General features: G+C 36.1%; 1 protein-coding gene across 1 annotated transcript in view; it reads right to left on the bottom strand.

Annotated features, from left to right (window-relative positions):
* Nucleotides 1-27,417, bottom strand: part of STXBP5 (syntaxin binding protein 5) — a 112,571-nt gene that overhangs the window by 48,316 nt on the left and 36,838 nt on the right. Inside the window, exons 6-10 of the mRNA XM_009646959.2 lie at nt 17,834-17,968; nt 16,638-16,701; nt 12,795-12,878; nt 2,480-2,603; nt 959-1,037 (exon numbers count right to left, since the gene is read on the bottom strand). Of these exons, the coding sequence (XP_009645254.2) occupies nt 959-1,037; nt 2,480-2,603; nt 12,795-12,878; nt 16,638-16,701; nt 17,834-17,968 (486 nt within the window). The remainder of the gene's footprint in view (nt 1-958; nt 1,038-2,479; nt 2,604-12,794; nt 12,879-16,637; nt 16,702-17,833; nt 17,969-27,417) is intronic.

Genomic DNA, 27,417 nt, shown 5'->3' on the forward strand with positions numbered 1-27,417 from the left:
CCAACGGATTATAGATGTCCATACATCTGGGAGTTAGCCACAGTCTTAAATTTTCATTTACCTCACTTTTAGCAAACAATAAAACCACACAAAGCCACTGGTATTGTATGTGTGGGTATACCAATATATAGTAGAAGCCTATATTAGATCAATTAAGTAATAATCTTCTATAGAATTGCATGCCTGGAAAGCAAATTAAAAGAATACATAAACACCCCAAAAATCAAATAAAATGGAAATATGAAAAAAAAAATCAACATTTGCAAACAGCTGAACAGGTTTCCATTAATATTTTATCTTTATATTGTACTTCTTACTCAAACACTTTAAAGCACTTTAAATAAAAGAAGTTCCACACAGTTCATGAAATCCTTCAATCTTAATTGCAGTCTTGGTATAACAAAACATTCTGCTCAAGATACTGTAACTCCATCTGAGCCTCTTGTTGCAATTACTGCTTTGTTACATTCTCAATGTGCATCATTAGGCACAATTCACTGCATAAATTACTGCACTCTACCAGAACAGCTTCTGTCAGTAACATTTTTGGGGGAGGAACATGTATTCAGAATTTAGAATAATCACATCAGGCTACTATTTGTCAAAATTCAGTTTTTTAAGTCTGTGCTTTAATGTCTTCTGTGCTTTATCAGCCTTTTTTCTTCAATATCCTAAAAAGATTGAGCAAAAATACACATGGGTGTAGTAGCATGGAAGAAGCATGTAGATAATACATTAGCAGTATCTTTACCTAAGTTAATGTTTGTATATATTAATTTGTTCACATACGTTTTTGTAGTTTATTCAGCAATATCTGATTTACCAAAACTATTTCAGCTGTTTTACCATAGCTCAGTGCCGTCAGGATATGTATCCCAACAACTGGGAAACGAAGTACATTCCCAGAGAGCTGAATTTATTTTACATATGTTAATTTTGCATACAAAACTAGTCTTACCCAGCTCTGGTTGTTTTATATTCCACCTTAAGGATAGGTTTGCAGGGTTCTGGCTTCTTTCCATCTTTCAGCTGCTTTCCTAAAGTGAATTATTTTCTTATATTAATCTTAGTTCCATAACATGATGACAGATTATGAAATTCACTGTGCAACTTGCAAAGTAGAACATTCATACAAACATATATTCAACACCTCTGACAGTTATATAGTATGCCTTGGAATAATACCATGAAAGATCTGTTAAAACTCAATACACCAGAGAATATTTAGGTTTAGGGTTGGTTTTTTTTTTCCTGTTTGAGTCTTTTTAAAAGTAATGTAGAATATTTGTTTTCAAAAATATAATCCCCTCCCTCCCAAAAAAGTTGTTTTAAGCACTGGGAGATTAAAATCGGTCAGCTTACCAGAAAAATGAGGTTTATTCTGAGTGTAACCCCTAAGGGCTGAGACTTGAATTTGATCATGAAGGCCTACTCTTTCTCTACTGTGCACTATTAGTGACTAAAGCTTCTACAGTTACAATTTCCCAGGGATTCAATAGAAATTAAGAGTACGGTGTAAATATGCATCTTTTCTACCTAAAAATCAATAAATTGATACAACTAAAGTTCAGCAGAAAATTTGATTTGCAGCCCAAGATCAAAATAAAAATGCTTATTAAAACAGGCCAAAACATATTAAAATAAAGTTAGTGTTGTCTAACTAGTTTTACTACTATAGTAGCAGTCAGTTTTTTATTTTTTTGACTGCTACAGGATCATATAGAAATCCACAGCTTCCTTTTTCCATGCTAGTCCACAGCCAGCACAGTAAAAACGGACTTTCTGGAGGATCAAATAGGTAAACCAGGATGCTTACCTATAGCATCTTGTACTACAACTGTAACGTCACCCATTATCCTCACTGTTACATTCACATTTAAGAATCTGAGGTAAATAAGTTGTTAAGACATGACTTAGACACATGCACACCATGTAACCCTAGCATTTGTATAGATTTTTTTATTTTTAAGAGCAGCAGCATATTTCACAGAAGAACATGCAATGTTAATTTCCTAGATTAACATTAATGCAAGACTTCTGAGAAGTGGGAACATCTTACCAGATGCTCGTCTTACTCTGTTACAAGCCTTTCCAAGAATTTATGTGGTAATCTACACATTTATACACGAAACAGATGCTTGCTTATATGTATTTTCCACAACATATGGGATTATAATGTCAAGCAAAAAGCAAGTCCTGCAAAATACACATTAGTTAATTTTGAGATCAATGCCATCATGTGAAAGGCCAGCTTGAAGTTCAGTGATTGAGACAAAACTGCACTGATTTGATTTATTTTATAAAGACTGGGATTTTTTTTTTTTTGATGAAATGCATCAGAATTTGATATGACAAAGTTTTTTACTTGCACTGCGAGTTTATTTTTAATACTTGGTTTTGCAAAATGCAGTTCCATTAAAAATAAGTTCTCTGTGTTTTAAGAGCTGTCAAACACAGTGAGTATCCATTTTCATCTTACCATGTGGAGTGATTGTCTGGAATGGCTTGGTAGGAGATTTTACATTCCATATGGTCAAGGTGCCATCTGAGTGACTACAAATAAATTGTTTTCCTTCATGATGCCAAGCCACAGAGTGGATAGCCTATTCAAGAAACGAGAAAAAACAGAACAGTGTAAGCCGAGTATCTTAGTATCATTTTATCCTTACGCCTTCCTCAATGACATTAAACAGCAACAGGACATTAGAGAAAGTACTAATTAAATCATACTGCTCTTATTATGTCTTAATTTACCAATGGTAAGTTTTCAATTCGTAAGTACTTCTTTCAGATATACTTTGCCCATCAAAAATACTGTCTTCACTATAGTGACATGCTGAAGGAAAAAAAATCATCCTCAGTTGTAGTATTAAAAGCATTTTTCAAAAAAATCAGTAGCATGCAGAGAATAACTGCAAGCACTTACTTGAGCTTTGCTAACCAGAATTTTTTATTATTGGGAAAAATACACTATCCATACAAAAAAATATCTACCTGAGGGGATTATTAAGTCAAAATTTTAAATGGTATTTTGAGATGTCTGTGTGGATATGCACTAGAGGCAAGCATGGACTGGCAACATAAGTACACTGAATATTGAACTAATGATAAGATTTGTTGGAAATTATGATGATTATAACAAAATATGAGCTTGAATAAGTATTCTAATGTTGTAATTGCAGTTTTGAGATACAGGAAAGTGTAAGAGTCTACTAGTGAACTTTTCCATGAATACAGAAACATTTTTATACTCATAAAATTAGGAATGGAATGATTAAGCCATGCCACCTGAAATCTTACTGCAGAGAAAAGCTGACTAAATGAAATATAGTTGCTGCCTTAAGGTGAAGGAAAAGTAAATAATGAAGCAAAGAGTACAAATAAGGCAAAGAGATTAACTAGCATGAAAAGATTGGTGCCATTTCTGTTTCTAGCATCTCTATTAGTACATGGAGACATTATGAAACCATTAGGTGATGTTCAAGGGAATTTTAGTTATAGCATGAAAATATCAATGAAAACAATGAAAACCCAAAGTATTTCTCTACTACCCAAAAGGTGTAGAAGAAAGTACTACCTGCTAGAAGTATGGAACTTCGATCTAAGAAGGTAGATTTACTTAATACTTATGGCAAAGACATTAACTGTAGGTAAACTGAAAGTAGGACCTGAACTCTGTCGGACTGTACAATACCATCTTTTGAGTGGATACCCTCAGTAGGGATTCTGTCTGTAAACAGGGCTTAGACTCACTCAGACTTCTCAGGTACCTAGGGATTTCCTCTGTGAGGACAGCTGGAGGTATGAGTAGAGTGTAACTAGCAGGGAAAGCTTAGGCAGTAAACTACTAGGTGAAGATCAAATCACATAAGACAGACCTAAGCTAGCTTTGCCTAAACTGATTACACACAGATTAGATCTTGATATTTCATGATATTTCATAAAATTATACAGAAAAACAATACAGTTGCCAGCAAGATTGGGAGAATCCAGAGATTAAGCGACAGACAAAGGAAAACAACTACACTACATGAGCGTAGAGTTTCCAGTAATAACTTTTCCAACTTAAAGTACTAGAAGATCTGGATATCTGTAAACTACAGATAACTAAGTCTAGCATTTCTTAGTGAAATTGATTCTTGTTCCCTATATAGTGTGGAATGACTATAGATTTTGTTAGAAGACAGATTCAGTGTACCAATATCACATCTACACAGATATAGCTCAAACCTAGACATCTCAGATGAAGCCTCCTAGAGTCAAAGTGAAATAGCCTTGCTCATTCGATGTGTAAGATAAATTTTTATTTAGTAAATAAAAGCAGGTATTATAAAAGAAATTTTGCATAAGTATTGAAGATTCGTTTTTGTTTACTAAAGTAGTATGGAACTAAGTCAGGGATCAGCAAGTTTGAAAGTGCAGACTCGGTAAAGCAAAGGTTGCATTTCAAAAAGCTCTTTTCACTAAGAAAAGAAATTATTTATACTATGATTAGTAATACAAGGTAAGTATGTTTTAGATACTGTCCCACATGGATTGTAACCCTGACAACAGTAGGCAGCCCACAGTGTAAAAGGAAGAGGTTTTGATACACACTTATGTAGAAATAGGTCTTAAAGAACCAGTAAGAAAGCAAGCTTTATAGAAGAAAGGATAAATCTGAGAAATGAACACTTTTTCCTTTTCTTGAAAAAGAAGGTCAAGAGGAAGAAAATGCAACTACCCATTACTGGCGAAATGGCATTAATGCTTATGAACATAAAAATATCTGATAAACCGAGCGCAAAGGAGAAGGATGACTGCTATCACTTAATTTCTGCAAGGAACCTGATGGGATGGAAAAAACGCTGAAAGAGAATAATGAGGCCTTTGGCTTCATGGCTATTTATTGTCTAGTTTTATAGAGCATCTGGTTACATTTAGCAATGCAGCTAAATATTATTTAAAGTGTAACAAAAATACATGTTTTATGTATTTTTAAGATAACCCAACTAACAGTTCCATAGGCTGAGTATTATAAGCTTTAGTACAGAGCACTATCCTTTGCTATTACACAGTTACAACTTTTTGTGAGCCTGAAAAATAAAACCAGACCCATTAGTAGTTGTAGCATAATCTCTAGGTATACAACAATAACTACAGTGACAAGTCAGTTACAGTGAAAAAAAAAAGTACAGTAACTTTAGGTTGCACTAGTTGGTTGATATCAATAGCCTCCATCACCAAACCAAAACTGATAACTGAAAAATAATCCCAATACTCAAGAGCAAAAGTTTTCACATTTTTTTCCATGGTTAATATTCGTGCTAGAATTTGAAGGAAAGCGTAACATCCAAGGTAGAAAAATCCAGCAGAATCCACTGAGGCTGCAAACCTATACATAGCATCTTAGACACTAAAAAGCCCCTAGGAGTAATATAGCTTTTCCCCAATATTTTATACAAAACTTACTGATCGAGAATAAAACTCTCAAAGCAAAGTTTTAATCACAGTTCTGATCTTGTTTTAAAACTTAATCTGGTACTCTTTTGGTACCATAATGCAGCAGTATGCTTAAATCAGCTAGTGCCAATTCAACTGTCTCTCAAATATTTTTGTGGAATATATCACCAGTCAGATGGAACCCAAACAGTAATCCCTTCTGACAAGATCACGCACTAGTACCACAGAGGACTGTTGTTATATTTAAGGCACAAGGCATTTGTATCCTTACGAGGAGTTGTCTGCACAGGTAACCCAAGTCCTGACCTCACTAACATTCTGAATCCTTCCATTTAAAAACATGCACCGAATACAGGGAATCTTTATAGGAACTAACATCAAGAATACTGTATAAAAAAAAACCTTTATCTAAATAAATCTTTAAATTTACTTAATTATAACTAAAGATTTCTTATTAAGAGTATTCCTACAACCCCCTTCACTTTGATTTGAAGTTAAGGCAGCTGTTCTGGACTATATGGAAGTTTCAAAGCTTCCAAGACAGTTATGTGTTTTCGGGGTGTGTGTCAGTAAATCAAATCTTACTTTTTTGAGTAACAAACCCAGCATGATTGACTGCACTGTCCTACACATGCCAAAACTTAACCAGAAATGTAGAAACTAACCATCCTAGAGTATTACGTGGAGACAGGCTGTGCACAAAGGAAGCCTCACTTTCACCAGCTGTTCCAGAAGGATTATCCCATGTGGGAAAATGGCTGCTATACTGCCCGCAAAGGTGCAAACATACATGATTTTCAGAAGGAAGCATTCTTGCAGTGACTGCAACAGTTACCTGAGGGAGACTGTAGGACTGTGAAGTGCAGTGACAAATGAGAAACTGAAAAAGTCTTGAAGACCAAAATTAATAGCATTTAAATACAAGTCTCTTACGGAAATATCTTAAGTAGGTCACTAGCTTTTAAAGAGATCAATACATGTTTAAAAACATTTTATGAAATTCAATTTTACTGCTGCAATAGCTTGCTGATACCCCTAGAAGAACCCATTTTTGTAGTATCAGGTTTAGACTACTGCAAATACAGTTGCTACAACTCAGAAAAGAGAAAATCTAAATAAAATGGCTTTTGTTTTTTAATAATATGCATCTCCTTACTTGCTTTTCAGGTATAACACAATCTTTGGCAAAACGTTTCTGCGTACTTTCCCACAAGAATGCACCAGAATCACGGAGAATTCCTTTCGTCATTCTTTGGATTTGACCATGATCCTTTAGTCTTTTGTGCCATTAATTGAGCTTGAAATATACTGTGCATGACTGCTAAGGTCCATGCTATGAGATCAGTTATTCTGCAAACCAGCCTGTTTACCACAGCCTGTTCAGATTTCACTGTCTTCTTATGATAGTCCTCCATTTCCATGGGCATGGACAGTATTTTCTGGTAAACTTGAATGGATGATGACACAGACTCCTTTTCTACAGGCTTACCAAATTATTCAAAGCAAGCATAGTAACTTGGAAGTACCTACGCTAACTCTCTTATCAACAGCCTAAGAAAGAAAGGGAAAAAATTCTGCAAAAGAAAAAAGAAAAAGAAGAATGTAGCTACTGAGAATTATATGGCAATATATCACGAAGATTGTTTTGATGCAATGAAATCTTCAGCTGCCTAATGACTGCATTGACATGCTTTGGCCTCTGGCAAGTCACATATCGGGGTTGCCTTTTTTTTTAATCCTCCTCTTAATCCCACAGGCTACTTTGACGTGATTCTAATGCTGTAAAATAATCTCTTACACTCAGCCATGTACTTGAACATTGAACCTAAAAATAGTAATCTATAATACATTTGCTGAGTTAATGCTATCAAAGCTTACTTTAAATCAGAACAAACAAAATACTACTTCAAGAATGGACTTTATTAAAAAAAGAATTTTAGTTTTCAGAAGTTGCACAAATTAGAAACAAAACTAATAGTTGAGAAATTTGTTTTACTTCTTTCATTTCTGAAAATAATAGTGTGGGATATGTTTGCAGTACAAACTGTATTCCACAGAAGAAATGCATAACTTTTTTTTTTAAATCCCCAACGTTTGAATATAAAAGGCTTAATAATGAGGCAAAAATAATTCAGTCTTATTTTTCCACTGAGCCTGCCCAAGACAAAAAAGATTCTTTGAGGAAAGAGTTTCAAAGAAACTTTTTAAAGAAAAGTTCATTCACAACTGTAGTTCCATTATGTCACAGATCATTTCCTCCAGATTCTCTGAAAATGAATGCTACATTTGTGCATTCTTCTAACTAATTCTAAACATGCAACATATTACTGTTATAATAAAAAGTATACAGTACTGGAAGTTCAGGATCTCATTTGTAATATAGAAAAATCAAGAACAAGATGGAAAAGAGGAAAAAAAAAAGAAGGTGTATCAGTCAAATTTAGAATGGACACACAATAAATTATTTTTGCCTAGAACTGTCTACTAGTTACTCTTCTCTTACCCAAAACCTTCCTTAGCTGTACCCTCCCCGTGGCCTGCTAAATTCAGTCAATTTCTCTGTTTTCTGATTTTCCATTGTATTTTAAAATATCTACACAACTGTACTAGCCTGCCACTGAAAAGAATTATTTGCTTACTATACATATATAGACATCTTATTTTTGGCTAAGTATTTGAATTGCTAAGTTATTCAACTAGAACGAACAGGTTACCTTACTATAGAAATTCCAACAATGCTAGTCAGTATTTTTCACAGTTTCAGATATGATGTTACTTGGCTAAGACTCAAAAAGTTACCCACCTTTTCACAGAAAGAAAAAAATCCTGCCACTGAGGATGAGGAAAAGACTGATGTATTTAAGGCTTTCTTTGCCTCAGTCTTTAATTATTAGTCAGACTAGTTAACCCTAGGGTGCTCAGCCCCCTGAACTGGAAGACAGGGATGGAGAGCAAAATAAACCCCCCATAATCCAGGAGGGAGCAGTTTACGACCTGCTATGCCACCAGGACACTCACAAGTCTATGTGGCCAGATGGGATCCACCCAAGAGTGCTGAGGGAGCTGGCAGAGGAGCTTGCCAAGCCACTCTCCATCATTTATCAGCAGTCCTGGTTAACAGGGGAGGTCCCAGACGACCAGAGGTTAGCCAATGTGACACCCATCTACAGAAAGGGCCAGAAGGAGGATCTGGGGAACTATAGACCTGTCAGCATGACCTCAGTACCAGGGAAGGTTGTGGAGCATTTCATCTTGAGTGCACTCACCAGGCATGTGCAGGACAACCAGTGGATCAGGCCCAGCCAGCATGGGTTCATGAAAGGCAGGTCCTGATCAACCTGATCACCTTCTATGACCAGGTGATCCACCTGGTAGATGAGGGAAAGGCTGTGGATGTTCTCTACCTGGCCTTTAGTAAAGCCTTTGACACTGTCTCCCACAGCATTCTCCTAGAGAAGCTGTCAGCTCATGATTTAAACAGGTGTACTCTTCACTGGGTAAAAAACTGGCTGGATGGCCAAGCCCAGGGAGTTGTGGTGAACGGAGTTAAATCCAGTTGGCAGCAAGTCACAAGCAGTGTCCCCCAGGGCTCAGTTCTAGGGCCAGTCTTGTTTAATATCTTTATCCATAATCTGGACAAGGGGATCAAGTGAGTCCTCAGTAAGTTTGCAGATGACACCAAATTGGGTGGGAACATTCATCTGCTTGAGGATAAGGAGGCTCTGCAGAGAGACCTGGACAGGCTGGGTCGATGGGCCCCGGCCAACTGTATGAGGTTTAACAAGGCCAAGTGCCAGGTCCTGCACTTGGGTCACAACAACCCCATGCAACGCTACAGGCTTGGGGAAGAGTGGCTGGAAAGCTGCCTGGCAGAAAAGGACCTGGAGAACTGGCTGACAGCCGGCTGAATATGAGCCAGCAGTGTGCCCAGGTGGCCGAGGTGGCCAACAGCTTCGTGGCTTGTATCAGGAATAGTGTGGCCAGCAGAAGTAGGGAAGTTGCATCGGGGAGGGAGGGTTAGATTGGATATTAGGAAAAATTGTTTTTTACTGAGCTTTGGAACATGCTGCCCAGAGTGGTGGTGGAGTCACCATCACTGGAGGTGTCCAAAAAACATGTAGATGTGGCACTTCAGGACATGGTTTAGTAGGCATGGTGGTGTTGGGTTGACGGTTGGACTTGATGATCTTCAAACCTTAATAATTCTATGATTCTACAGTAATCTCCTTCAACACTAAGCAAGCAAGAACACTTTTTTCTGTTAAGGAAGCTGCTCAAAAACTAGGAAAGTTTTTATTATTTGGCAATATATTTTTATTCCTGGAAAATGCAATAAAACCCCCCTGTTTCTTCTGCATTTCTTAACTTTTACATTCACTTACTTGAAAGTGTGCTAGCTGAAAAACAGCAAGAACAGTGTATTTATATAGGCCACTAGTTGGTCAGTGCTGACCATAACGATTAGAAAGGTAACCTTATATTCCTTTTAGTGACAAATTGAGGGAGATTCTCCATTTTTGCAGCTAAATACAAAACTGACAGGCACTGAAGAATAAAATGAAAGAAAGATACAGGAGAAGCCCCATCTCACCTGTCTCGCACTAAAAAAAGGACAGAGATACAAGTATAGTATGCATATAATCATCCACTTTCAACAGCTTTCTATTCATTATCTTTTCTGTATCCGATAGGATCTTCTCTCAAGGCCATCGGTCCAGAAACAATTACAATGGCACCTTTCAAGAAACACATTTTTCAATTCTGTTAGACAAAATTAATTATTTCTATGCCACTCAGGCCAGAATCCAGAAGAACTTGAAACTGCCTAACTGTATCTAACTGTATCAAATCCAAGTTATAAAAAGGGGACATCATTCTATTCTGCCTTCCCCCTTAAAAAATTAGATCTAAATAACTTGCCCATTGAAGAAGAAATTCCTTGTCACACAATGTTAAATGGATGAGAGCCAACAAATCATTACTGCATATAGTTATTCTTTTTCCAAAAAGGTATTTTCTGAAGGGCAATCTGAACTCACAGAATAAGCATACTTCAACTTTTAAGACTTGAATGGCCAATACTTTTTTTAGGAACTTCATATATACTTAAAGTGAGTGTTTCACTAATGAGAGCAGTGAAACTCATCAAGCTTGCTCTGTAGATCTTAATTTTTTTTCTCTCCTCTTCCTATCCATTCCCAACTTATGACAATGCACATTTCTTTACCAAAGGAACTGACCTGAGGTATTTCATTACCTCTTCTGCAATCAAAAAAACTGAACAACTAGATGTATTCACTTATAAATCCTACAGGAAATCATAGACGAAACAGCTGAACTATTCACTGCTGTTTGCAACCTCTCAGATCAGGGTTGGTTCAGGAAGATGACAAGTACAGAGTCAATTTTTAAACAAATGGACCACAGAATCCAATGGAAAACAGAATAAGCAGCAGTGTCTACCTGGGTAAGTTTCTAGAAACGGCAACAAAACTTTATTAAAGAACACAGCTAATTGACATGTAACATACCAGGTAAGAGAAGTCAACAAGCTTTTTGTTAAAGGAAATCATATCCAAACAAATCTCCCAGAATGTTAACAAGTATGTGGGCAACGGAAACACCAATTAAGCTGTCTACACAATTTTCAACAACAACTCTTAAAGGAAACTAAAACCAAACGGAGTAGAGATCCTTGAACAGATGAGTAATTGGTTAATGTATCAGGAAGTAAAGCAATCTAGAATAAAAAACAGGCTGGCAGTAATTGATTAGTTCATGGATGAAGGTAATTGGTAGAGACCCTAGGGGATCTGTGCTGCTCAGTTTATTCATAAATAACTTGGAAAATTGGAACAAGGTGGTAAGTCTGCTGACAGTACCAAAACCATATTCAAGGTAGAAATCAGGATTCCAGTGAAGAACTGCAGAAAAACTTAAATTTTTGTTGTCCAACTACATAAATGTCAAGCGATGCATAAAAGCAGTGGACCTTGAGCTGACAATTAACACTGAAGAATGAGACTCTAGTTTTATAGTAGGTTTTTCCAAGGAAGTAGCTGTTTAGTGCTTGCAGCATCAAAAGGCTAATCCAGTATCAAGATCAAGAGTGAAAAAACAAAACTAATTATTTCACATCATAAATCCACGGTGCCCACATCTTGAATATACTATGTTGTGTTCCTCTTTTTTTAAACAATTATATTTGATCTTTGTTTTATAAAAAAGAAAGTTAGAGACAATCAAGAAAATAAAAGGTATAGGAAGAACTTGATTAGGACTAGAAAAAGATAACACCTAAGTTTATAAAACAAAGCAACAGAGGGAATTAATTAGGTGCATGCAATGAAACTGGAAGGTAGAAAGTTGCTCTTCACCTAACATACTTTGAGGCTTATACAGACATTTCTGAACACACAAAGAAACCTCATTCAGCTCTGATGTTCTAATGCAGCTCTGATGATCTAAAGGCTTAGACCACTTCAGAGACTCCCCCTTCAAAGAAACTTTTCATCGGTAGAACTAAACACACAAGCATGAGTACTGAACCAGAACCATCAGAAAAAAGCCCCACCAAATCCTGTCTTGTGAAGAGTTCAGCACAGAGCTAAGGAAAACACACCTGCTGTGATACAATAAGCAGGCCTAGCTGGTACTGAACAATGATAGAGACATTTTACAATCAATGAGATTTAATCAAGACTAATTTTATGTTATTCTAAATAAAATACATCAACTTGCATATTACATTGATTTTTTGTTAATCTCAGTCTTTCAAGAAGACTACATTCTTTCAAGAATCAAGTTTTAAAGAAATAAATGCCACTCAATGCCATTGGGTTTTTTAAACCTCCCACAGTTTTATTTGAAACCTTGATCTCATCCTATAAAGAAAAGGTGTTTATAGAAGTGTCCTAGTGAGACTACTTAGTGGTTTCTTACCACTTTTCAGAATGTGAGAAATTCTGAATTACAAAAAATTGCTAAACCATCCTGTTTCAATTTAAGACTCAAGCTCTTAGCACAGGTGAAAGTCACACTATTCAATAACAGAAAAGAGATCTGAAAGCTCCCCTCCTAACCCCTGAAATTTCTTATACTAAGAAATCCATTCCATGCCACCATTCATCGCTTTATAAACTTCAATTCAGTGAACACTTATTTGATTTGAAGTTTCTCTTATTCAAACTGTATGGCTCTTAGAGAAAACTTCAAGTACTTGCAATTTTGAAGAGACCTATTTATTGATCCACTGGTAAATAATAAATAATAAAATAAATAAATAATAAACCCTACTATAAGAATAGTAAGCGATATCCTCACGGTAAGTAATGCAGACAAAAAAACGTTACCTCATCATGTGTGTATCTGTAATCTGCCTTCTTGGACTTCAGATCCCATAATACCACTGTTCCAGACTCAAAGCCAATCAGAAGCTGCAATAATGAGCAGACATATTAAGTCTTTATAAGGATAAGCAAAATAATACCATTTGCAATGCCTGTAGTTCTTGCCCCAGAGATGCAGCGTAACACTATATGTACTAATTGCAAGTAGTTATGAAGACAAAAATTAGGGAGAAGTAGTGAAGACCTTAGAGAGGTTTGCTTTGTATTGTCATTCTCCTAAACTTCCAGCTAATACAACTGACATTCATACAAAATTAGAAAAGAAATAATGTATTCTTCTGAAGAGTCTGTGTAAAGCCCTTTGAGTTCCATAAAGGTCAGCATTAAACTTTCCTAAGTGTATTCCTTGGAATGGCAGGGTTGGAAGAAAGAACTTTTCATTGTGCATTTTCCTCTCTGGAAATAGTTCTGCTTGAGTTTGCTGGAAGAACACACTATCCTTCCTGAAGTTCTAGGTAACAGTTCATTGTTGATAAAAAAAAACATATGTAATATAAGCTTTCTCCAGATGTTAATCACAACTGAGATAACCGGCTAAAGGAGCACCAAGAACATTAGCCATTAAGAAGAGGAAAGCTAGAGAAATTAAACAAGATTATTTTCCAAATAATCTTTTGGCTAGAAGCAAGATTAAACCATTTCTGCAGGTAGTGAAGATTCAAATTGCTCATATTTTGGTCTCAAATTGGTCTGACACATTGTTGAGTATCTAAGTGTTTTGCTCTCCTATCTTAAGTGACACTTCTCTTAAAGAAAACAAAACAAGGCCAACATAAGGCAGTAGTAACAGTCTTGGCACTTGTTACAGAAGAAGGCAATGCAGCTCCGTCTTTCATAGTTGTGGATCTACAGCAAGATCTTTGCTTTGAGCAATATTGCTACAGGAGAAGCAGCTCCTAGCATCATGTAACATGCCTTCCCTCCCACTTCTTTTTGCCAGCATGGACTTACAAAAAAGAAGTAGTTGGCTGCTGGGATTTACTTGCTGTTGAAACAGCCCGTTTCCTATGAGCAAATAGAAGTGCCCTGAGGAGTGCCCTTTATATTACAGGTTAGAAAACCCTGCCTTCGCACACATGCCACTGTAGTCAAGGATAGAGCTCTAAATCAATATGACCATACCTAGAGGTTTTGCCTGCACAGTCTTTTCAACATGTTAAGTTTTTCAAGGTGTACAGTTATTTACTGTATGAAAAATAACAGAGCCTCTCCTACAAAGCTAATAGGTACAATATTTTATTTATTTCAGTGCTATACAGCACTAAAATACCCTAAAAATATTAGGCACATTTGATCTAATAAAAATTAATATTAGATACTTTTTTTCTCACTACAGTGTCATATGTATATTATTTTAAATTATCTTGCTTATCATAAGCCGTATTTTATAATTTTCCTATTTTAACTTTAAATGTTAGAAAAATCATAGTGATTAGAAAGATAATAGCACAAACAAATTTTAAAAGTGAGTACACAGGAGGTTCTCCCAACTGTGCAGGTTTTTTTCAGCAATATTTTTCTTATGAGAAAGGAGGGGTGTAAGGTCAGATTCTAAAACACTGATTGATATAAAAAAGTAATTCTTAAACTTTGATTGACAGTAACTAAACGAGGGGTGGGGGTGGAATACACCAGAATAAATAGGTCATTTGTCTTTTCTAAAGTTACCATAGCTTCATTGCATTCATATTCTAGGGTCCCTGATTCTGCAATATGATTCAAACCTAATTCTACACAGAAATCCATTAGTTATGCACTTACTGCAGTGAGCTTCATCCCAATTAAAAAAACTCTACTCACGACGTTCTCCTTGCTGGACTGAAGCCTCAGGTGTCTAGGATACAAGCTTATAACTACATTCAAACCACTGCTGAGACAATAGTATCATCTCCTCTCTCCAGTTTTATCCACTTCTAACGTGTCAAATGAAAAGCAAGTGTATGTGGAACAGTAGTAAGCAAAACCATTTTCTCTCTCCCTGAAGATTCTTCACAAATAGGAGTTCAACACTAAGATATTTCCGAGACATTACACCGACAAAAGTATTAATTCAGAATTTAACTCATCAGTCTATTCAATCACTTATGCCTGATGAATCTAGAACAGAGTCCTTAGTGAAAATCAATTTATAGTGGCATCAAGGTGTCTCTGGCTAAGTTATAACCATACTTTTGTCAGGGGTCTACACGCTTTTGGAAAATACGCATGTAAGACTGCTGTTTTCAAATCCTTCTTTCATATTTTGCTTCATTCCTATTGTCAAAATTAAGGAGAACCCCTCCTGCTTACTCTTCCATGTGGACAGGATCTAAACAAAAGTTGAAGTAGACCACTAAGATTTGCTAAATAACTCTATGGGGCAGACAAGCTAAAGAGGCTGCCGACCCTTCATAGAGTAGGTGAGTCACACAGAATCACAGAATGGCAAGGGTTGGAAGGGACCTCGGGAGATCATCTAGTCCAACCCCCCTGCTAAAGCAGGCTCTCCTAGAGCATTCTACACAGGACTTCATCCAGGCGGGCCTTGAATATCTCCAGAGAAGGAGACTCCACAACCTCCCTGGGCAGCCTGTTCCAGTGCTCTGTCATCCTCGAAGTAAAGAAGTTTTTCCTCATATCCAACTGAAACCTCTTATGTTTCAGTTTGCACCCATTGCCCCTAGTCCTGTCACTGGACACCACTGCAAACAGACTGCTTCCATCCTCATGACTTCCGCCCTTAAGTCATGTGATCCTACCTTAAGACTTGTAGAAGAGGTCTGTTACCTAAGCACAGGCTTAGTCTTGCAATCATGACTTAAGTGGGGAATGTATGATTTGGTACTACAGGACTTGCTGTCATCTAGAAAAGGCACACGAATATTTTAAGTCCTTGCTTTCTCTTTTATTTCATGAAGCCTTCACTGTAAACTAAAGTTTTGTATTGTATGTTGTTTTTGCAACAGATCTCCTAAAGCAAAGTGTAACACCTGTAGATTTACTTTAACAATACGGCAGAAACTCATGACCATTGAGTTCATAGCTCAAGTTCTTTGTGGCTGCTATGTCACAAGACATAATAATCATTGTCTTGCAAGGGCTTCAAGAATGTGTGCTGTAAAACTTTTTGTCAAGATAAAAAGATGATTATGCTAATACTGTCTCAAAAGAAGAAAAAGACAAGTCTAATACATAACTCTTTCTTATATGTTTTAGTTGAGTTGACTTTTCTGAAGTTTTAGTTGTACTACAGACTGTAATCACTAGGTGCTGTCTGCTAAATGAGAGTATGTCAGTTAGACCTCAAATCACATAAAAATTGCTGCCTTGGATTAGCTAAAGATGAAGTACACAATATTCTACATAAATATGCTATATAAATAAGCATTTTAAAGTTGTGACACAGCAACACCCAAGAGCATTATGAAATTCATTTAATTTCCATGCCACTATTCCTGCACTCAGGTTACAATTGGATTTTTTTTGTAACATCCTAATTTTTACCATCATAAGTAAAAGTTCTTTGCTTTTATTTTTGAGAATTTTTGCAATTAAGCACTTTCAGCTGTATTTCCAAATGTTTCTGATTACAAGATGCATTCAATTATTCCAGTAGTGTGTCCTATAGTCATGTCTATACCTTGCTTCATATTATTTTCAGAGCCTAAAACCTCAATTTAACTTTTCTTTATGCTTTCAACATTGTCCTCATCTACTTAATCCTTCCTTAAAAAGCAGTATCTATACCTATAAAAAATAGTCTTTCTTGAAAAATAACATGTTGAATAGTCTTTGAACATATCCTACCTTTCCTTCATCCATTGGATTGTCACTAATGTGAACAATAGGTCCTGGGTGAGACTTGGACGACCTAAACAAGAAATATTTCCACTTAATTAAGAAAAAAACTCCCCTGCCCAAAACTGCGTCTTAAAATGACTGCAAGTTAATACAGATTCTGTAGATATAGGCTCCACGTAAGCAAGCTATTGACATTTCAGCATGGAGTCACTTTTACTTTTACCTTCAAGCCTATAAATACTTTATGTCTATTTTTCGGCGCTTAGTTTCTGGCTTTTTATAAGAAGGAAAGACTTATTTAGTGCTTCTTCACAATGTAGAAGAAAAATTGCATTTAGCTTTACAATATCTATCTTAATGTTTGTTGTTACAGAATTGACACAGTTAGATAAAATGTTTATTTTTACGCTGGAAAACTGGTATTGCCATTATTCATAAACTGCCCAAGCTGGGAATTATTAAAACAACACAGAGTTAAGGCTTTATGTTGACTTCTTGCTATTGAAGAAGGACTAATGAAAAGCCATGTTTGTTTCAACAGCCTTTGGCAAGTGATGGACTTCACATAATGTTTTGAAGATAGACATAACATTCTGTGAACAAAATAACTGCACAGAAACAGCAGCACATGAGTATATGTTTTCACCCACAAAACGCTGTTATTTGTATACACAAATTTATTAGCAAAAAAGAGAAGCAATGGCAATAGCTGTAAAATATATTTCGCTCTTGGAATAGGCTTATTTAAATTTACATTTTAAGCCAGTAAATTTGTACTCAACATCCATCAACCCTCTTACATTGAGTATCTTTATACTTTGGACTTTAACTCAAAAACTGTAGAAGTAACACGCCTGCCCAAGTACCAGCCACATCATATTTTAACACATATTATTTATCTGTGGTGATAAAGAACTAGAAAATGATTTTATTTTTCTTTTTATATTGTCTATGTTAATGTCTATTCCAGGCACTATGATAAGATAGTGTTACAGGCAGAAACATATATATAAACATTAACACTTCCCATTTATGAGATTAAAGTGTACATGACTATTTGTGTACTTTGATTGTGAATTTGGTATAGTGAGACTAATACGGAGGCCACTCTAGGTAACATCAGTTGCAGAAATGTCATTGTTAATAATATCTGGGGCACTTCTGTTCCCTCCCCTCAACAGACAATACTTGATTAAACTCACAGTTCAATGGCTTTATTCCACATGATGACATAGCCTGAGAGAGTAAATGATTCCACATTGACAATGTGAATGTTTCCTCTTTCGGTGCCCACATACAGCCATTTACTTTGGAAAGGCAGATGACAAAATGTTATCCTGAAAGAGAGAGAGCCACCAGAAAAGGAATTAAAGAAAAGTCTTTTAGATATCCTGCACTTCAAGGTCTACATTGCCAAAAGGTAGAAGAAAGGCAATAGACAGACAGGAAGAAATAAAAAAGTTACAGGTAGAGAAAAGTAGCAAAGCCAGTACATGACAAAAGTAAGACATGCACAGCAAGGTAAAAACTTAAACAAAAAACAGAAACCAAGGTATTCTAAAACTATTAAGTCATTCAGATAAAAATCCCACAGCCACCTTTGAAAATTATCATATTGAATGTATTTGTTCAGGACTGCTGTCATTTTAAAATTAAAGTACAATACTCCTGTGTTATAATCTCCGAAATCTATCTAAATTCAAGTTTTAAAGAACAAGTATTTTTAGAAGTAGCCTTATGCAGATTAAGCTGGTTTCAAGTGAGGAGACAAAGGCAGAAAATAAAGCATAAGAAATTAAGTTTACATGTAACCCAAAGTACCCCCTAAAGAGCAAACCTAAAACCCAATCCTAAAAAATTATAAAAGCCATTTTAAAATAAGTAGTTTAAATTTGGGGCTATTATTTTACTTGTACCACATTTTAATTTTCTGCCTTATAGTATTCTCTTCTGCTAGAAGGAAGTACCCAAAAAAACCCCCCAAAGATAGTGACTGTTTGTACCAGCCGAGAACTCTTCTTTGACCATAGCTTCAGCACAAATATTAGTATTTGAAAGCTTGGTTACTTCCGTCCTCTCAGGTCCTGCTTATTGCTTACTATTTCTTCAAAATTGATAAGGAAATAATGTCTGTAAGAACTGACACTTCTAAAGGATCTTATTTTCTACACAACAGAAATACTAACTTGAAATTAGAGACTAGAAACTTTCTGGAAACTACAAACTCTAAACCATTTTAATCTGACAGGGTCCAGTACTGAAAGAAATTGCCAAACTACTTGGACTATCAAACTTTGGCTTTCAGAAATGTTTCAGTGATAAGGTAAAATAATTACTCAATAGAAATTTCTTCTGTCAGCTCTAATCCTTAGCTTTACAGATTTTTTTGTTCTTGTTTTTTCCCAGTTGGGCTCCCTTCTTGCCAAATCCACGCATCACTTCACAAGCCTGTTAATAATTTATGCAAAGAACAGCTTTAGGTCCTTTGCATTAGATGCTGTAATACACACTTAACTTCAGCACAAAAGCAAAGGCTAACAGCAGCAATGAAAAAAATCACTAATGGCTGAAGAGATGTTAATTTGTATTACGGGTTTCAAAAGTTAAGGTTTCTGTAATAATACTGCCTGGAACAAAATGTACCACTACTTTTTATATCACTAATTTCCTTCTAGTTAGGGAATGCAGTTTACTCAAGAATATCTTTAACTTATCCATTTTCTGACTTCCTTGATTTCTTGTGCTTAAATATTTAAGCCAAAAGGCTGTATTAAGTTTTTTCATTGATGTTTCGCAGAAAAAGGACTACATACAAGATTTAAAATGCTCTTTCAACTCCCTGAACTTAGAGGTTGTAACATCTTTACTAAGCCCACTCACCTGCAAACACCACAGGTTAAAGACTTGAGTTTCCCCATCATCCTTGAAATATTTGAAATACAGAAATATTTGAAAAATATTTTAATGGAAGCTAAATCACATACATCTGTACATGCACTTCCTAGGCAGGCCCCAAAACCTTACTGCCCAGCAACAGAGCTCCCCCACTACAAGCAGGTCATGGGGAAGGGGAAAGAGATGCAGCATGAAAACATAAACCCTCATTACTCTGCAACATCACAGCTGCTTCTTGTGCCAGGACTCCACATGCCAGAAGCAGCTGGCAGCCGGATCAGTTGGATCTAAAAACTTAGCCTAGCAGCCAGAAATAATATTCAGGAGCAGGGTCATGGGCCTACCTGTCTTTATCTATAAGTTAATATTGTCAATTACAGTTGTCCAACACTTTCATTATAAAAACCAATCTATTTCATGTCATTTAAAGGTAGGCAAAAACATAAGTAGGGGCTGCACCTTAATCACTACAGCAAAAGGGCAACACAAAGAAGTGTCCAGCTCCTCAGTACTCTCAATACTCTTCTTGAATATGCAGCCATAATCAAGTTATCATCTCCTCTGTGCAAGTGAGGTTAATTTTGTCAAGAGTTAGCAAGCAACGAAATGATACCACACCAAGAGTAAGTTAGAGTTGAATGAGTAACTTCACAAAATATTTACAAACTCTCAAAGGCAGAAGGTTGAAGAAACTTCAAAATTGTTAAGCATAGACACATACAAGACTGGGTTCTTGGCCTTAGCCTTCAAAGTGTGCTTTTGCTAGTCTTCAACCATCAGAAAAAGTCTTGTATGATTTTTATATAACCTAAAAAAATATTCTTAAAGCTTGTTTCCCAAAACAACTGATGACTAGTTACATACAACAGGACTTTGTCATGATGATCCTGCTATAATGAAAGAATCACCATTTCACCTTGAATGTGATGTTACTCCATTTGCAAATAAAATTATATTTGTTATTTCTTTATTTTCTTAATAGAAAAAGTATGTCTTCTAACTTTCAGAAATTCAATTATATTTTTGTCTGAATTTACTCATTTCAGATAACTGCATGTATTTTAGCAACTTATAGAATAACATTTCCAACATTAAAGTCTATGTACTGAGTTTCTCCCTCTCCAGTGATTAAGGCTTCACCTTAAACTACACAGGTTTTAAACAATGTTGGAAATGTTTCAGCCCTCTTAAAACCTAAAATTCAGTGAAGCTATGACCATCTGAAGGACCAGTGACAGCATACTAGCATGTCAACACACACACTACATTCAGTGGCCTTCACTTGCTCTGTTGAAAATTGGACTGGGGATTAAAGGGATTCAAACTTATTTTGGAGTATGGAAAGAAAAGATCAGGGTCTTTCTCAGTGGCGAGGCAATACTTGCTTAGTTAACACTTGGCCAAGTACAACATGTTGGGTTTTTTCCCTGAAAAATGCAGATTTTTCTTTCAGAAGCCTCTCTTTCTGCCACCACAAGATTAAAATAACATACTATATCCACAACATATTTTAAGATAAACAGAAGTGGAAGTTGCCATATAATATTCTGTCCATGCCTACAAGTCAAACATTCTTCTTCCTCTCTCCCTACTCACAAATAGATAATGTGAAAAATACAATTAATTTTGCTGGGAACAGGTCAAAAAAAAAACTACAGATGCACTCAACCCAAGTAAAAAGTTTTTGCAAGCCTTTCTTGCACAGAAACCCCAACTGCTTGAAAACCAGGTATCAGTCAAAAGCAGAGTACCATACTCTTCCTCTCTCCTGTATCAAACGATGCTAGCCAAAAATACTAGAACAGAAGCATCTATAATAAATAATAGAACAGTATTGTGCATCTAAAGAGACAGCCTAAGACTGTCTGGGCCAGTGATCACAGAAAACAGGCTTTTGCAGGCAGCTCTTTCATGGCACAACAGATTCCTCATGTTATCTCCAAGGAAATATCAGCTACCTCAGTAAGTATAGTACATTTCATGAAGCAAATTGAACTTTTAGCTTTATGCAAGTATTGTGCACAGCACTTTATTCCAAATATTTCATTTCCCCATACACGTACAAAGAAAAAAAATCCCTTTATAGAAAAAAGCAATACTTTAAAGAGATTTTTTTTAATCTGAAATCTACAGTATGATTTTAATATATGCTAACATCACTGCTAAAATGAGGTACTATTATGCAATTCCAAAACAGTCAGGGTAGTTCTGAACTCTGCTGTAGCTGTACTTTTCCCTGAGCACAGAATCTTCCTCCTCACTGCATGCATATTTGCAAAGCCACTCCTTCCCCTGTTGCCACCTTCCAAGAAAACCCACAAGAAATTTCTGTTTCCTGTGAAATGAATTTGTAAGTGTTGAACCAATAGTTCAAGAAAATAATATTATATACAGAAAACCCAGTGGTACACTAGCAGTGGAAAACATTGATAAAAGAAAAAGCCTCAAAATATTTCTTGTTCTTACTGTACTTAAAATGTAATTTGTTCTATTGCTTATGGGAAAGTATCAGCAGTGATGGGAGAGTCTTTCAGAAGCCGTTTGTAAACCTACTGAAAGATTTCCCTTTCTTAACTGCAGACCCTGTGTCTTTTCTGATAATCTGTCAAAATTAGTTAAGAACAATCTTAATTGTGGTTGTTTCACAATGCATACCAAAATAGTTATTATAGCAAGCGATAGTATTCCCTATAGGAATTTTATCACAGAAATATCAAAGAATACAATTTATTAATTTAATATGTAAGTCAAAGAATTAAGCTTTAAAGGGAAATATTAAGTAAAAATGACAGGCTGTTATCTTGGGTGTATTATGACAACAGAAATTTCTTCTAAATGAATCTTTACCTTTCCTTAGTTTGCTGCATTATGAAGTATTATATGTTCTTCAGAATTTTCCACTGCTTTAACAAAGCACAGTGACAAATACTTTGATGAATGACAAACAGTGATAACACTTTATTTTTAAGCCACTAAAACTATTTCTAGAACATCAGGCTATCATTATAGGTCTGCAGTTACTGTAATTATACTAGCTGCTCAGATCATTATCATATATGCAAAATAAAAAAGTTTTCTAAAAAGAAAAGTGTTAAGCTACCAAAGTTATATTCTGCATACCTCTATCTTCAACCTTTCACGCACGAGATAGCCACCATGTAAAATTCAGAAGCTGAAAAGTTTAAATCTTACATTAGGCTAGACTCCATGTCCATGGTCTCTTGTCAAGTCTTCAAATGGGCATAAAAAGTCAAGAGCTGGTGTCAGAATGACACACTGATGGAAGCAAGCAGTGGCTGTGATTTTGCCAGACTGCCGCAAGGGGTCTATTTCCAGAACTGCAATAAGCTTAAAATACCTAACTGTACAAAAAAGGCCTGAAGTGACACAAGGCACATGCTGAAGAAGAATTTCTGTTCAATGCATCTCCAAATTGTCCCCCCAAAAGACTATGTGGATAAATATAGTATATTATAAAAACTGGGCCAGGTATTTCAATTCCATTTATATCCCATCATCGCACTCCTAGTGATGCTTCTCCAAATATGTTCACCTGAAGGGCTGCCTCTAAAAGGAGCTGAGAAGTACCTATATTGCATATCTGAGTTGTGGTGTACACTAGTGGTGTCAAGATGGAGTAATGGGTAAGCAAGAGCCAAGAACAGAAATAAAACTGTGACAACCATTTAGATAATTTTCCAGAAAAAGGCTCAATTTTGGAGGTTTTCTAGGTTGCTGCAGGTATTTGTATTTTTATGATATAATGTTCCTAACATATTTCATGGCTTACATGTTCTTTCCTTTATGGAGTCACATTTCACCTCTCCATTTTAAGATGGTTTTTCAAGCTTCAGTTGTACTTCATTCAGAAGGGGTCTCCACATTTCTATTTATACACAAACAGAAAAGGGCTCCTTCACTGCTTGCAATGCTGACAAGAGACCAATGTACACATGCCTTTTGAGGCAACTGATTTGAAAACTATGAAAGTTTTTCAACATTAAAGGAATTCACACCAAACATCCTAAAGATTTGAGGATCTCTTACCACTGATAAAATCCCCTGACCTACATTTTATGAGTTCTTGTTGGTAACAACACAAAGTAACCAGACCTTTGGAAGAAGACACCTGGGTAGCTTGCCCTAACACATGCAGTTCAGGCTGAACATTTCATCTGGGAAGTCACACACTATGACTTAAAAAAATGGCCATGTCAGAGATGTAGCTTTCCCATATGAGACAGAAGAATTATGCCGATCACTGATGGAGAAAAGTCTGTCAGACAGGCAGGGCTTAAAGACTAGATGTCAAATTCTGTCCAGGAATGTGGCAGTTGGCCATTATGTGCCTCATACCACTGTGAAAGTCATCAGTGTGCAAGGAAAACAGCTAACAGGACAACGGAGACAGTTTTTAAAAGACTGTTTCTTAGAAACCTGAAATCTCAAAGTAATATGACTTGGCACTTGGGTTCTGCCTCACTGCCAAAGGCAGCAGAAGGCAACTGATGCAACTGCAGTTCCTTCAACTGCACTGACACGTGGGATGCTGCATGCATGCGCAACCTCAAGAAAACATTTTTCAAGGTAATCTGATCTTGCATGAAAGAGACATTCACATCTGCAGCATATCCAGGCAGTCAAGAAATCCATTTTCTCCTGCTAACTTCTTGAAACAAGGTAAAACTCCTTCTAATTACATCATCTAGTGGATTACCATTCAGTAACATTTTTAAGCCCACCAGGGAAAAGGCAGCTTTATATGACACCATAAATGCAAGCTGACCTGGTGATCACTTGCTTTCACTCTCAAGAAGAAAGCCACTTTAAAAAGTGTAGAAAACTTAGTTATGTGTGAAAAACTTAGTTGTGTTGTATATGAAAATTGTACTTGGTATATTATTGACTCTGCAAAGACTCCAAATATTTAACTGCTCAGAAGTATTGTTTGGATACATATCTGTAATCCTTCTGTTAGTTATACTGTAATCCTACCCCAAAACACATAGGGTAAAGGGGAAAAAGCCAGCCCTCAAACAAAGGCTGGAAGCAAAACAGTGATATTGATGCACAAAAAGGGGAAGAAAAAAGTCACAACCAAAAACTCACAAACAATGTTTATCATCACCTGCTCTCACAGGCAAGGAAACCTGTACGTCCTTCTGCTGTCCACAAAGTGGCAGAATTGGTCAGTTTATAAATCCAGTGAGGTAGAAGGAAAAAAATTCTCTCACAACTAATGTCTGCTAATTCACAGGCTGGGTACAAAGTTACAGTATTTAACAAGGTAAGGTACATGTCATAATAAAAGCTAAGTCTTGTTTGTTAATAACAAGTAAATACAAGTGGGATTTTTTCACTCACTCACTGGAGATAGCTTGTGTTCTAAACACAACGCAAAAGTTGCTGTTTACAGCAGGATACAAAACCAGCAATACAAGCATAATTTTGTAACTCTGAGTTGCTCAGTTTCATGCTGAGGAAAACTATTCAAATTTGACAGCAAAAAAGTTGACATATTAAAAATTAAACTGCTATCAATGCATTCAGTGATCGATATGCAAAGCACTCACACAGTAAACACTCAGATCCATTTTTATACTATGACTGTGGTTCTTGTCTTTATGCTAAGTCACAAAGCAAGTAAACCTTTTCTTTTGGCATTAGAACAGGGAATCTCATCTCAGGAAGGATGCAAGTCATCAATAACTCAACAAATTTTTCATACTTGTACATAGAGCCAATTGTTTTGGGGTTCGGTTTGCAGCAAAGGAGACTCAAATTTGTCATCCCACACCACTTCTTTTTTTTCTTTGTTTTTTTTAATCAAGGTAGTCTGTTGCTTCACCCTTTCTTAAATTGGTTCTGTGAAAGTTCCTGGCTCAATGGTGATATGTGTTTGACATCTCACACCTTAGATGGGCATAAAGTTTAATAGTTTCTGCATGACAAGAAAACTAGAGCCAGATTAGATATCTACCTCACAAGATGCTTTCAATATTGACTTTAATAAGCAGTGTTAACTATGCTTATTTCAGAGTTAATCTATCTTACCATTAACATTTGCTACTGAGTGAAAACAAATTTGACATGACCCTTACATTACATGTGAATGCACAACAGTTTTATTAAGTGTAGGATATTTATAGAGGTATGTAGATGACAAAAACTACACTGTGATTCACTGAAGAAGTCTCACAGAAGCACAAAACCTAGGGTACTAAATATGTGCACACACTCAATTGTGCATTCTGCAAAGAGGTACTACTTACACACTTTTAACTTGCACGACAAGCCATGGAAGCAACCACACTCACCCTCCATGTAAGCATCATTATGCATTTTTTCCTGGCCCCTACACACTGCTTGCCACGGTCTAGGAACAGTGGCCAAGTTCAGCGTGACACTGGTTTAGTATCTTCTAACTTTTGTTTGGTAACTAGAACATGAAGCAGCACAAATGCAACAGGAATAAAAGGCTAGAAAACTTGCAAAACTAGCTTGTTTTGCACTGTGCTTCTGACATCTGCCAATAATTTCAACTAAGAGATTTGTTGTACATCAAAAACTTCAATCACATCCGTTCAGAAAACTTGCTTCAAATTACTAACCACCACTGGTACAAAAGGCAGTCATGAGCTACGAATCTTTTAAATGGCCAGTTTCTTATCTACACATACTCAACTCATTTAAAGATTCAACAGAAAGCAGCATCTTTAAAGACTCTTGGCCACTACTTTCAAAGAACTGTTTTGCTCAAATCTAAAAAGCTGCAAGTTACTCAATGACGACAGCTTCGATGGCTCATAACGAAGTCTGTCATGTGCACAGAACTATTTTAAAAGAAAAAGAAACTCTCTCACCACTCCCTCTTCTTAATTCATTAGTAGAAAAGCAAGAATTCACAACGCTTTCCAGTCATATACTAGAGACTGCACTCTGAATTAATGTACAGGTAACTTAATACTCTAATTCAATTTTCAGGTAAGTATACAAAATACTTAACACATGACAAACATTTATAAAGAAACTACATCTGGGGTTTATTCCTCATTTGAAAGATGTTCAAAACATGCCTGAAAGCAAGCTAGCCAAACTAGATTACCAACAGGAGAAACAAATATCAAATCTAGAAACTGCATCATTAAACACCGGGCAGTAATTCTTCCACATGGCTAAAAGCAGGGAATTAGCCAGAGCCCAGTAAAAGGATGTGCCAGGAGAATAATGAATTTATTAACAAGTCACAGCCTTATCATTCTTTTTTTTTTTTTTAATTTATTTTTTTAAACATAGTTCAAGAATAGTTTTCAAGACTAGAATATCCTTTAATCTGGGTAGCTAACTGCTACAGTTTGCTTTTTATGCTACAAGTAACCTTCTACTCCACATCTAATCCTTACACATTAAACTCTGATTTGGAAAGAAAAATCTAAATAAAATTCGGCCTGTGACATGTTGAGCTCAATTCCTATTAAACAGGACACAAATACTGCTTTTCTGCAATGTCAACACACTTCCAGGTACTCCTGATCAGGTATATAATTTTAAACCTTCGCATCTACAGAGTCCTAGAGCCAGTACCAATATAACTGGAATAGTTGCTTCAGTCATGTAGTAAAATTTGGCTTTGTTTCCCCTCCAAGGACATTTTTTCCAGTTTGTCAACTTATTTATTCTTTTACCCAAACTAATTTTCATTAGAGGAGATATTGCTGCAAGGCTCTGTTGTAGCATTTAATATTTAAAATAATTCCTGTTTGAGAAGTTAATTATCCTTATAACCAAATCTTAATCCCACAACATAAATTATTTAAAAGATTTTATTAATTAGGTAACCAAGAACTCGACACTTGTGAATTGAGGAGACCCAGTTTTATTCATGGACGCT

The sequence above is a fragment of the Egretta garzetta genome, unplaced genomic scaffold (assembly GCF_000687185.1).
Source record: "Egretta garzetta isolate BGI_Z169 unplaced genomic scaffold, ASM68718v1 scaffold139, whole genome shotgun sequence".
Lineage (NCBI taxonomy): Eukaryota > Metazoa > Chordata > Aves > Pelecaniformes > Ardeidae > Egretta > Egretta garzetta.